Below are 13391 nucleotides of genomic sequence, written 5' to 3'. Positions count from 1 at the left end.
CTTTCAAATGCTCCATTAAAATTGTTCCAGTCGTTGACCAACTGTAGTTTAATGCTTTTCCAATGACCAATGGTGTTTCACCTCTTTCCGATGGCTATATTACTTCCACTTTATTTTCAATCGTGATTATTTTCGTGAACAGAAACCCTGCGATTCAGAGCTGCGCCAGGTCCTAAAGTCCACCTCACTGATACATGTTAAATACAGTCTGGTGTTCCGCCGGGTCCTAAAGACCACCACATTGAGCCAGGTTAAATAAGGGACTTGAGCATGCACATTTTTTGGTATCCGCGGGGGGTCTCAGAACCAATCCCCCGCGGATGAGGAGGGTCGACTGTACTAAACTTTGCTCTCACCATGGTAACATGACATCCCAGATCCTGTACTCAGTCCCTGGCCAATAAAGTCAAACATGCCATAAACCATCATCCTGTCTACCTATGTTGCCATGTTCAGAATTGTTTTCTTACAGAATTAGGTTGCTTTGTTCAGCAACGCTCCCCAAGTCCCTGCCATCCTCTGTGTATGATCTGTCTGAGTTAAATTCCATCTGCCATTCTTTTACCACCATCCCAGATGATCTACGTCTTGTTTTGACCTTAGATGACCTCTCTTTGTCCATTGCATCATTATTTTGGTGTCATCTGCAAATTTACTAATCATGCCACCTGTATTCTCATCAAGATGGTTAATATATAAATTCAAACAACAGGGAAGTTATTTGTATTCTCTTCTTTTTAAAGAAAACCTGGGATTTGTTTAGTTGCTTTTCCATTTCTTTATTTCTAATTGTGAACTAGACCATGAAATAAAGGAGAAAGTTAGGCCATTTGGTCTATAGAGTGTACTCCAAACTCTAAATTCCCTTGTTTCTGACTCTCTTAAGAGACTCAAGCTAGTCTTTTTCTTTTACCATATTTATAAAAGCTTTTATAATCTACTTTTATTTACTAATAGACTCCATTTTTGATATTTAATCAGTCTATTGGTCTTGTTGCTAAATTCTAAACTGACCCAACTCTTTCTATTTTTTTGGCAACTTTAGATCCTCACTTTATCTAATGCTATCCTTAGCTACTACTGTCTCACTTTTGTTTTTGAACCAGAAAGTAACATAACACCTGTTGTGCTCCCTACTTTGATTGGCATTACCTATTCTTTGAAAAACATGAATTCCTCAATCTTATCATAGGAACCTCAGCAGTTTCCCTGTTAGATTCAGAGCTCTTGTTTCAGATTAGACAGCCTCATTTGGAAATTTAATGTCAAATTCTATTGTTTTTGTATGTTTTTCCCTAGAGATACTGCATGAACAGATTATTAACTTATCCCTGTTCATTAATATGCTTGCCCATAAAAATCTCAGATCATCTGTAGGAATATGTGTTCTGCGTTATTATTTTTAGTTTGATTTGAACAGTCTTTACAAACTCTAGGATCACCTATGATTACTGTAATGCTTTTTATATGCATACTTGTTTTTTTGATGACATTCCCTACATTGTCTCTACTGTTTAGACCAACTACTATCCTATTAGGTCTTCTTTGTTCCACCGAGATCTGGACTTTCTATCCTTCCTCACCAAAATCTCATGCTTGGGACTTAGCAAAATATTACTCTGTAGAACAGGTCTGTGTTAGCAATAACCTGGATATTTACTCATTTTTAATTTAACTGCTCCACTACTGGCATGTGTGTTATAGCTGTGAAAGCAACTTCTGATATTACCCCTCCCCATTCTCTTAGACCTCACACCCACCCTCTCTTCTTCTGAATGCTCCTTATCATCATTCTTTCATCAGCTTTTTGTCATGTGCGCCTTATCTGATTGGGATCTATTTTGTTTTGCATGTTAACACTTCTTTGGATCACTTTTGGATTTTGTCTGTTGATGAAACTTTTTAATGTTTTAGTAATACCTCCCCTTGAACATTTTTTTTAAAAAAGCAAATGGAAAACAGTCAACACATAATGAAGTTGTTTCTCTTGTAATTGTATGTGTCTTTCTTTAATCTACAATAAATCATGGAATTGGATTGTACTATCAGACCAGATAACATTTGTTTTATTTTGCAGAGCAACTCAGAATCTGGTGATAAAAGTAATAGTGATGATGAAGAAAATGAAGATGATATAAAATCCCCTGCAAAAGGTCGGAAGAAGATAAGAAAGATTTTGAAAGATGTCAATTTGCGAACGGAGACTCAAAATGCCCTAAAAGAAGAGGAAGATAGAAGAAAGCGCATTGCTGATAGAGAAAAAGAGAGGCAGAGGTTGAGAGAGGTATTGCAATATAAATTAATTTCTTACAAACATTGTTAGAGTTGTAGAACACTACAGCACAGAAGCAAGCCCTTTGGCCCATCTAATCTGCGCTGAACCATTAATCTGCCTACTTGCATCGACCTGCACCGGGATAATAGCCCCCATAAACCTCTCATCCATGAACCCATCCAGCTTCTCTTAAATTTTGATATCAACTTCATCCACCACTTGGATGCAGTGGCAGCTCATTCCACACCCTCACTACCTCTGAGTGAAGAAGTTTCTCCTCCCCCTCATGTTTCACCCAGCTTCAGTGGAAAAAGCTGCCTTGCATTTGCCCTATCTATAACCTCATAATTTTGTATTCCTCTGTCAAATCTCCCCTCAGTTTTCTGCATTCCAAGGAATAAAGTCCTAACCTATTCAATCTTTCCTTATAACTCAGCTCCTCCAGATCTGGCAACATCCTTGGAGACGTTCTCTGATATCAATCTTATTTATATCTTTCATGTAGGTAGGTGACCAAAATATCTCACAATTCTCCAAATTATGTCTCTCCAACGTCTTACATGACATCAACATAACATCCTGTTTCCTGTACTCATTACTTTCATTTATGAAGACCAATGTGACCATTTATGAAGACCAAGCTTTCTTTACAACCCTAACCACCTGTGAAGCCACTTTAAAGAAATTATGGATCTGTTTCCTAGATCCTTCTGATTCTTCAGTACCCCTTCGCCCACGAAGTAAGACCTACCCTGGTTGGTCCTCCCTAAGTACAACACCTCACACTTGTCAGAGTTAAGTTTCATCTGCTATTTTTCAGACCCTTTTTTCAGCTGGTGCAGATCCTGCTGCAAGCTGTAGATAGTTCTTCCCGTTATCCACTACACACCCAATCTTGCTGTCATCCACAATTTTGCTGATCCAATTTGCCACATTATTATCCAGATTGCTAATATAGATAGCAAGCAACAACAGACCCAGCTCCGATCCCAGTGACAAACCACTAATCACAGGCCTCCAGTCAGAGAGCCAACCTTCTACAACCACTGTCGGGCTTCTTCCATAAAGCTAGTGTCTAATCCATTTTACTACCTCATTTCAAATACCATGTGACTGAACCTTTGTTAGTCTGATTTGTTAGAAGTCATCGTTGGCATTTGTGTGGCATGAATTTAACTGCCTCACATCAGTGCAGTCTTGTATTTAATTTAGTATTAAATGTGGGCTCAGACTTTGTCCTTACAGAGAAGGGTGCAAATAGAGCTGAGTGCTCCAGAATGCAGTGAACCTTCTGGACTTTGAATGGACAGATGATCATTGAAGAGCGTAAAACAATGTTGGAAAAACTCAGCTGGTCAAATAGCATCTGTGGAGCCAAAAGCTGTATGGTACAAATCAAGTCCCTGTATCAGTACAATGAGGGAAGATTGCATTATATAGCAGTATAAGTGTGAGGTTTGAAGGAGGCTGGTATGTGATATAACCAGATAGGGAGGGAATGATTAGCAGATGCAGTTGGGTTGGCAGGGAGGAAGGTCTTTGATGAAGCAGCTAGGAATATTTTAGGGCACCACCTACCTGAGAAAGTCCTGCAACATTGTTCTGGGATTAAGTTTGCCCTCCAACAGCCAAACTAAGGGACAGTGGGCAATTTCCATCAGCTTCAGTTTTATTGGGACTCCTTGATGCCAGGCTCATTTATGTGCTACTTTAAGTCCACCTTGGCTCTGGATTTCAGTTCTGGGCCCAGGTTAGGAATTTGAAGCCGAGGATTTGGAATTTTTTCTGCTTTTTATGGGCAGGATATAACTGTTTACATAATGAATGACAGTGTTTTGTCTGAACAGTAGCAGTTTGCCCAGTTAAAAATATTACCTATGATCTTATCTTTCATTTACTTCTGCCTGAAATTTATTTCCTAGCTTGCTGGTTATGCAATGGTCACTTCATTGATGCAAACTGCTGTAAAATATAGCTACAGTAAATTGCTTGTTTAATGGCTTTACCTGACACAGTTTGTGAAACATTCAGTTGATGAGAATTGCCAAATTTATTATTAATGCACATTGTATAAATTAAAAATATTCTCCAAATTTTAAAATTCACAGCAGGTAGAAGTATTGGAAGGTGCATCGCCTATACAGTGTCCAATAACCACTAAACTGATCCTTGATGAAGATAAGGAGACAAAAGAATGCCTTGTCCAAGTCCATAGAAATTTGGTGCGAAAACTGAAACCCCATCAAGTGGACGGTGAGTTTATTTATTTGTCAATGATAGTTGTTTGGGAATGTTTTATATGTTGATCTAACATCTGATCTTGTTAAGCTAATGTTTCAGTTGACAAAGACTAGTCCATCTATTCTTGCTTCCTAGGGTACACTGTAACTTCTTCCCCTATCACTGGGCATTTTCTGTGAGAATTATAAACAAGCCTGCAAATCTTTGGCTTTCCATGTTGTGGGGATTCAGTTATTGACTATAGTCAAGACTAAATTTGATAGGTTTTGTGAAATAAAGGAAATGGAGGAAATTGTGATTTTGTGGGAGGAAATGAATATGAGGATCAGTCATGATACAGAAGAATTTCTTAAGACCATCAGTCCACTGTAACAGAAATTGTCTACAAATGGTGGAAATTCAGTACTGTTGCTACTCTCTATAGGAGTGGGCATCCTGCAAAGATCACACCAAGAGCATAATGGAATACTGAAGGAAGTGTGAAAAAAAACCCTTGGGTAACAGCAATGGACCTGCAAAAATCTCTAAAACTTACTAAAGTCTCTGGCCTCGTGTCCACTATAAGAAAAGCACTGAACAAGGGTTCACATACTTTGTCTAGTCTGGACTGTGAATGATTAAACATTGTGTTTAATAAAGACATGAAGAGTGTGATTGTATGTTATTAGTTTAGGCAGATTGTGTTTGTCTATTATTGTGACTTAAATGAAGATCAGACCACATTTTATGAGTAATGCAGAACCAGATAATGGAAAGAGTTCACAAGCTTTTTCTTGCAATGTTAAAGTAATATTAGTCCAAAATTTATTCCTGTGTGCAAAAATTTGGTGTTGTGGCAACCCACTTCCTAGCGCACTCGAACCAGCTCACAAATAGCCAGTGCGCCGGCACAAAGGCGCCAGGTCTGCTTCACCAACAAAGGGAAAAGCCCACGCGGGACTGTGAATACATGCCCCCTACAGCATCCGCGCGTGGGGAGGGTGGGATCAGGGAGGCTTTAAAGTGAGGCCGCGAAGTTCGAATAAAATCTTTTCTTATATTTTTGGGAAATGTTGAAGATTAAGCAGCAACTGTTCTGACAGAATACTGATGAATGAGATTTAACTGAACACCATAGATAGATAAGATGAGAGCCATCCACAATATTCCTGTGCGTACATGAATAGAAAAGTGTATTATGAATTACTTTGCAGGAAGTTTCAGGCCAAATAATGCGAATACCTAGAGGAAATGAGTAATGGTATTATTCTTTTAACAGTTTGCTTTTCCAGAATTGGATGTTCAGAGTGTATTTTATACTTCTTTGCAAACACCTTAAAATGGAACAAAGAAAGTGTAGCTGTAGTTGGCTCCTGAGATGCAGTGGTGTTCACCACTGGGTACAGTAGTAGTGCAGTAAAACTCTAATAATTCTAGGGATTTTGGTGCTGATTTTCAGGATGAGAATTATTTCTGAATTTAAGGCATTACACAGCAGAATAATTAATTTTTCCAGTAAACCAGGTGAGTTTAAAAGAAATGGAAAGTTTAAAACAAAAACTTTAAAACTGCAGGAAAAAAATTTGAGGGGCTTGCCAGGACTATAGAGCCTGAATCATAGGTAGATTGCTGGCTAGGCTAGGTCTTTATCTTTTGAAATGTAGAAGAATGAAAAGTGACCTTACAGAAGTGTTTAAAATTGAGAGGCATAAATAAAGTGGATGTTGTCTTTTCCCCGGGGTAGGGAATCCAAAATTAGGGTATAGGGTGAGAGGGGAAAGGTTTAAAAGTGACCTGAGGAGGTAACTTTCTCCAACTCATAGGGGGATGAATATATGAGATGATCTGCCAGAGGTATTGCTTAGGGTAGGACCAGGAGTATCATTTCAGAAACACTTGGATAAGCACGTGGAGGAACAGGGCTTCAAGGGAATTGGACCAAATGCAGGAAATTGAGACTAGCTGGAAGGGTCAAGACTGCCCTGGTATATTTGGGCCAAGGATCCTATATCCATGCTGTATTGTTCTATCTTTATAATTCTAAATGTGGGAATGAGACCCTAGTTTGTTACAAGGGAGCATGGGAACAGGCCCTGGAATGCTTGAGGTCAAACTATCATGCTTTCTGGAAGGAGGATTTTCAGTGTTTTACTGTAGTTCATTTTAACAGACCTTCCTTCACTGATTATCTGCATATGTAAGGAAAAGTTGCTCCGCACAATATAGTTTGACATACAAATTAAGATACAGAGGACAAGGGGCATCAGAAATGGAAAGCTAAGGAACAAAATTCATTTTGGGGAGTAGTTCTGTTGAAGGTAAGTTGACTCATCTGAAATTAATTCTGGCGAGCAAAGCCTTCATCTTCCTTCCATGATAGAATGTTTAAAACTACCTTTGACCTGTCAGCTATTCTGAATTTACTTCCTGCATAGTAGCATTGCAATACTGTTTGAAGTGGTAAATAGATTTAATTATTTGTGTGTAAAAGTAATCCGATTCTAATATTTGTCTCTGTGTTTCCGCTTGGTTAGCTGTGTATGGTCAATAATTTTCTTGGTCTTGAGACTCTCATGGCATCGTCTAGGTGAGAAGAGCAGATGCAATGTATCTCGATCATTGTGCTTATGCAGGTGGGGTGGGGCACTCAGATACAGATGTTGCAATAAAAATTTGAGCTATGCATGACATGCTACAGTTGGCGTCTACTTAATGATTCTGAGTCTTTAAGGGGTGTGTGAAACTTTTACAACCATCTTGAGAAAGGGCTACCTGTTCAGACCATTTTGCACGTGTGTGCTGGGCACTACAACTGTACGTTTGGTATGCTAGCTGAGAGCCAAAAAGCATGGATTGAGTTAAAATATGACACTCATTGTAAAAGCAGTTATGATGTACATTTACTCTTGCAACTGGGTACCTTAGGTTCTCCAATATTGCTCTTGCCATCTCTTTGAGAGACTTTATAATTGTGAGTGTGGTTCCTTCCTGTTTTAAGGTTTCTGTGAAGTTGTTATGCACTTCATGGTATTTTCTAAAGTATTATAGTTGACATAATACTAAAAGTATGGCAATCCTTCAGAAGTATTCACTGTAAGATGATGCTTTAAAAAAAGAAAATGGAAGGTCAAAGTATCTCAAAATACCTCTGGCACATTTGATTAAAGACAATTCCATGGCATTTCATATATATATGTAAAGGGGGTTTCTTCTTTTTTCTTTGTTACTGTTGGGAAAGGGTTTCTTTTTGTTAACTAGCAGGAATGCTAATTTACTGATAACGAGAATGGTATTCCTTTGTAAACCAAATGGGGATTAATGTTCTTTCTTCTGAGTCTGTAAGCTTTTGTTGACGGGCTTTTGGGCAGATCGGCGCGAGGGGGTCGAGAAAGAGGACGCAATGCTCTAAGCTGGGCGAGGATCGGACCCCAAAGGGGGGTCCGAGGCCGGGAGATTCTCCGAGGAGGGGGGGGGGGGATGAAGCTAGATGTGCTTGGTTGACCACTCGGAGGGTCCTGAGCTGTTTGGAGAGTCGAGGAGTTCGGAGGGTCCTGAGCTGTTTGGAGAGTCGAGGAGTTCGGAGGGGATTGAATGGTGGCCAGAAGACTTCAGAAATTGAGCTCCAAAGGTTGTGCACGAAGTGGTTTGGACTTTGATAAGTTTGGCGCCTTTTCTTTAATTTTCTCTTCATATATACTGTATCGTTATTAATCACTTAGTTATAGTAACCTTTATAAATTGTACTCATTTAATCGCATATGGTGTACTGTCTGTTTGTGGGCGAGGCGGGGACATCACACAGCATCCACACCAGCTGATTACCCGGTTTGGCGGGGCCGAAGGCTGCTCCCCCTAGACAAGAACGAGCTGAGCGAGCCTGAGACGACCCAGGGTGTTACATTGTGGGGTGCTCGTCCGGGGTTGATTTCTGTGGAGGCTGTGTGATCACCCTATTTAAATTGTGTCTGCGGCGAAGAGCTGGTGTGCCTTTGTGGGTGTGCGATTGCTGGTTATCGCTGTGTGTGTTGGGTGGGGTGGCTGCTGTTGGTAGCAATTGTCGTTGTTCGAGTTCCGACTAGTGCTGACGAAATGGTGGTGGGACCATGGGTTGTCCGTACTGTTTGGAGATTGAGGAGTGACAGGTTGGGATGTTTCAGCAGTGGTGAGCTCCGCCCGGTTGTTGGAATAATGTCCAGCCCTAAAGGGGCGGAGGCGTGGGAGGAGCGGACCTCTCAGTTGTTGGGTGAGTGGCAGTGCTTGGCTGAGGGAAAGCGACAGGGACGGGTTGAAAGTTTGAGTAGGCGGGCTGGTGACTTTGTTAGAACTGTCAGGCGCAATTACCTCGAAGTGACCGCTGCCAGTTCTGGGAAAGTGTGGGAAAATGCGTGTGGTTCGACTGGAAGTCAAATGCCGCAGCTGGGGGGCTTATTATATCTGTGGCAGGAGATTGGTGGGAAGTTTTTAGGGTATCCCTTTTTGCCTAGGGGGGCAGATAAATTGCTTGAGGTGCCAAGGGGATCTGTCAAGGGGATCAGTTGTTCCGTTGATTCGAGAGGTGTCGGGAAACTGAGAGGAGGCCCAGTGGGGGAATGGCTTGGGGTCTCTGGGGGAGCACGTTCCCAGCAATGTACCAAGGAACTCCCGAAAGGAGCAGACCCTATTCCTGAAGGTTTAGAGGGGCCACACGCACAGGTGTTGTTACGGATGGATGGATGGAAGTCAAGTTAAAGCCATCCTCGGCACCAGGGCGCCGGTTAAGTTGCTGTACAGTTTGTTTCATAACCGTTATTGGAAACATTTACCCTTGACGACATTGAGGACACTGGAGATTCGGGGTACCAGTGCCGGTGATTATCCAGACGACGGTAGTTGGTCAGTGAAAATGGAGTTCTTAGAGGCAAATGTGGAGGAGACTGAGGTTCATGAATCGTTAATGCTGATGTGTCCGGACCCTGTTGAGACGGGCAGCGTTTCTGTTCTAGAGAGAACCAATATCCTGCTGGTGTGCTTGGGGGCCTGCCCGGAGGAGGCGGGTGAGCGTTGTTTGGAGGCATTGTCGATGCACCCAGAGTTTCGAGCTGCTTGTGTGGACGTGTGTAGCAGCATTGGGCTGATTCCGAATTCAAACAAGAGCCAGTGGTGGTACGGCCTGGGGGACGTAGCTGAGGGTGAGACCCTCTTAGTGGACGCTGCGAACTACCACGAGGGAGCGGAGTTGACTGCTGAAGACACCTCGGAGAGAGAGAGGTTGCGGCGACTGGCCCCTGAAGCCGTGGAAGACGTAGGCAGCGTGTGTGTGGATTATATTGCGTTGAAGAGGCGCACTGTCAGTGACCAGAATATGGCCCTGAGGGCCGGAGAGGCGATGGCCTGTATGAGTGGTGCGAAATGGTTTAAGGTGCTGGATCTGAGGAGTGGATGTTGCCAGATCCCGATGAGTGGGGCCGACAAGGAGAAGACGGCCGTTATAAATTCCCTAGGAGTCTTCGGGTCCGAAAAGATGCCACAGGGCATATCTGGAGCCCTTGCAACCTTCCTGCGGGGCAGGTGGAAGACGATAGGGGATGTGGAGGCGTTTGGAGTTTTGGTGTGTGTGGATGATCTCTTGGTGTTTGGATTTGCCTCAGGAGAATATGAAGTGAGGTCGTTGCAGGAGCAGCTGAGAACTACCGAGTTAAAGTGTTTTCGGGACACGTGCCAGGGCTGGCGAAGGTCGCAGCTCGTGAGTTACTGTCTCTACGGAATCAAGTTTGAAATGAAGACGGAGAGACTAGAGAAAGTGATCTGGAACCATTCAGACTTACAAGTTGGAGAGAATGAAGAAAGTTGTCTGACTGAGGGTAATAGCAAACTGAGAACCCGGAGAGGGGAGTTTGCGGAGGTGAAGAAATTACAGACGAATCTCAGAAGAGAGAAGCAGAAGCTTGAAGGGAACCTGAAGATGACTGTCGACAGTTCAAATGAAGTGCAAAATCTGAAAGTTGATCTGGAAGAAGTCATGAGGAAGAAAAAGCTGGAGAGAAGTGCAGTGAATACTGAACAGGAGGCTGAAGAGACTGCGGGAGCAGTGCAGGCCATGTGTTTCAGTTTGGAGAAGATCAAACAGCAGCTACCGATCACAGGAATGAGGAAGAATACAGATTCGATGGATGATGTGCTGGATGTGTGGTACATGCTGCCTTTTGCTGACTTTCCCTCGATTGAGGAAGAGACCTTTGGCCCTTCTCCCATTGAGTCAGGTGTAGCGGGGAGGGTTAGCTGTGTGCAGTGTGGGGCTTGAGTGAGAGGTTGAGAGAGGAGTTGGTAGTGGGCCCAAGGTATTCCCAGTTGTGTCCAAGCCTGAAGGGTTTAGGTGAGGGGGTACGGAGGCCTCAGAAGGGTTAGGGAACTCCTAGATAGTTGGCCTAAGTAGCGCCTGAGGAACAGGGCGTGAGGGTTACTGTGTGGGGAGGAGATGTCACTGTTTGTGCTTGGGTTACGGTGTGTTGGCAGGAAAGGTGGCGAGTTATTTAGTAGTCATGAGGACATGACTTTTATTTGGTGGAGGGAGAGTGTAAAGGGGGTTTCTTTTTTCTTTGTTACTGTTGGGAAAGGGTTTCTTTTTGTTAACTAGCAGGAATGCTAATTTACTGATAACGAGAATGGTATTCCTTTGTAAACCAAATGGGGATTAATGTTCTTTCTTCTGAGTCTGTAAGCTTTTGTTGACGGGCTTTTGGGCAGATCGGCGCGAGGGGGTCGAGAGAGAGGACGCAATGCTCTAAGCTGGGCGAGGATCGGACCCCAAAGGGGGGTCCGAGGCCGGGAGATTCTCCGAGGGGGGGGGGGATGAAGCTAGATGTGCTTGGTTGACCACTCGGAGGGTCCTGAGCTGTTTGGAGAGTCGAGGAGTTCGGAGGGTCCTGAGCTGTTTGGAGAGTCGAGGAGTTTGGAGGGGATCGAATGGTGGCCAGAAGACTTCAGAAATTGAGCTCCAAAGGTTGTGCACGAAGTGGTTTGGACTTTGATAAGTTTGGCGCCTTTTCTTTAATTTTCTCTTCATATATACTGTATCGTTATTAATCACTTAGTTATAGTAACCTTTATAAATTGTACTCATTTAATCGCATATGGTGTACTGTCTTTGTGGGCGAGGCGGGGACATCACACAGCATCCACACCAGCTGATTACCCGGTTTGGCGGGGCCGAAGGCTGCTCCCCCTAGACAAGAACGAGCTGAGCGAGCCTGAGGCGACCCAGGGTGTTACATATATTAAAAGTAAAGGATAACTAGGGAAGAAGTGCAGCTTGTTACAGACCAGACAAGCAGCCTGCACGTTGAGCCAGAGGGCAGGATGATAAAGTGAATACTTAATATCTTAAAGTGAATACTTTTCATCTCTGTTCCCAAGGGGAAAGACATTATAGTGATTTCATTTGAGACAGTGATTTTCTAGAGCCCATAGAGATTTAAAAGAAAGCCTTTGGGTATCCTGCTGCTCTCTGTAAGGAGTTTGTATGTTTTCCCCGTGACTGCCTGGGTTTCATCCGAGTGCTCCAGTTTCCTCCCACAGTCCAAAGAAGCACTGGTTGGTAGGTTAATTGGTCGTTGTAAATTGCTGCATGATTAGGTTAGACCAGGGGCTGCTGTGCATTGCAACTCGAAGGGCTGGATGGGCCTGTTCTGTGCCATATCTCAATCAATCAATCAATCAATCAATCAATCTTAGAGAACATAAAGGAGGACAATTGATTCAGAGGAATTAAGTAACTGAGATTTTAGATTTCTGATCACCCATTTCTGATACTGGTTCAGCCTGTTTATATTTTTTCCCCACTCTGGGTGTGGAGGACATGCTCATGTGGAGCATGTGGAGGACCTAGGCATATGCCTTCCTGCTCTGCATTTTATAACCACAACATTGTTTTGTCTATGTTCTCACTAACTGTTGCTACTCACTTCCTTGTTAGGACATTTCATTCCTTTGATCACCCCAGTCTTGCTTCTTCCCCATCCTCCCTGCAAGCTTCTATTTCCTGGACCTACAGAGTATTTTCTATTTTTAATCACACAGCCCTTCAATGGCGTTAATACATGCAGGAAAGTTGTGAAAGTTGAAGTTTGTTGACACTGTATATTTAGCTGAACAGGAGTTAATTATGTGTGGATAAAGAAAGAAGCAGGAAGTGTGTGGAATCCATTTATCTTTGTTACTTACTACATTTTTGTAATGGAAAATTTCAGAATGTCAGGCATGGCCACATCTAGCTTACAGTACAAATGAAATTTACAACTACAAGGCAGACTAGACTTTTATATATTTTTATTGCAAAAATTTCACCTTGTGAAAAGAAAGACACTAAATGTCTATTGACTACTTTGCTACACCCTGGTGCTCATGAACCAGATCTGCTAATTATACTGTCATATTGCTAATTTAGTTGGGTTAGTTTATCACCACTACAAGGTCATTCATCATGGTTTCGTGATAAAGGATCAAACTTGCTTTTCTTGATTTGAAAATTTGTTATTTGGAAGCGAGACATACTGTGTTGATTATCTGGCTTAGTCTCTCAGCAGTTTTGGTTTGTTTTCAAGTAACTGTTACAGATGTATTGGTCATCATAACAAGCCTGAAACTTATCAAATAATCCTAGTAACCACCCATGGAATTCCTCATGTGTACAAACAATTACATAAAGTTCTGTTTGTATGTTTGCCCTACCCTTGAGATGGGAAAAAATGTTCTGACACATAGTTTCGTCATAGAATCTTTAACTTTTTTCAAGAGCTGAAAGATGCCTTTGCAATATAATCTTCCCTGGGAGTGATAAGCTGAGATTTTATACATGCCTTGTAATATTGTTGAAAAGCATAAGATCCATTGCTCACCAAGTCATTGGTAGGACTTGCCC

General features: G+C 42.4%; 1 protein-coding gene across 4 annotated transcripts in view; it reads left to right on the top strand.

Moving 5' to 3' along the window:
• atrx (ATRX chromatin remodeler) overlaps nt 1-13391 on the top strand; it is a 193945-nt gene that overhangs the window by 77163 nt on the left and 103391 nt on the right. For all 4 annotated transcript variants that reach the window (XM_059976858.1, XM_059976855.1, XM_059976859.1 and 1 more), the window contains 2 exons: nt 2078-2284; nt 4384-4528. In XM_059976858.1, the coding sequence (XP_059832841.1) occupies nt 2078-2284; nt 4384-4528 (352 nt within the window). The remainder of the gene's footprint in view (nt 1-2077; nt 2285-4383; nt 4529-13391) is intronic.

This window comes from Hypanus sabinus, chromosome 8 (assembly GCF_030144855.1).
Source record: "Hypanus sabinus isolate sHypSab1 chromosome 8, sHypSab1.hap1, whole genome shotgun sequence".
In the NCBI taxonomy this organism is placed as follows: Eukaryota; Metazoa; Chordata; class Chondrichthyes; order Myliobatiformes; family Dasyatidae; genus Hypanus; species Hypanus sabinus.
Note: the sequence above shows the minus strand (reverse complement) of the source record. Positions and strands in the feature narration are given on the sequence as shown.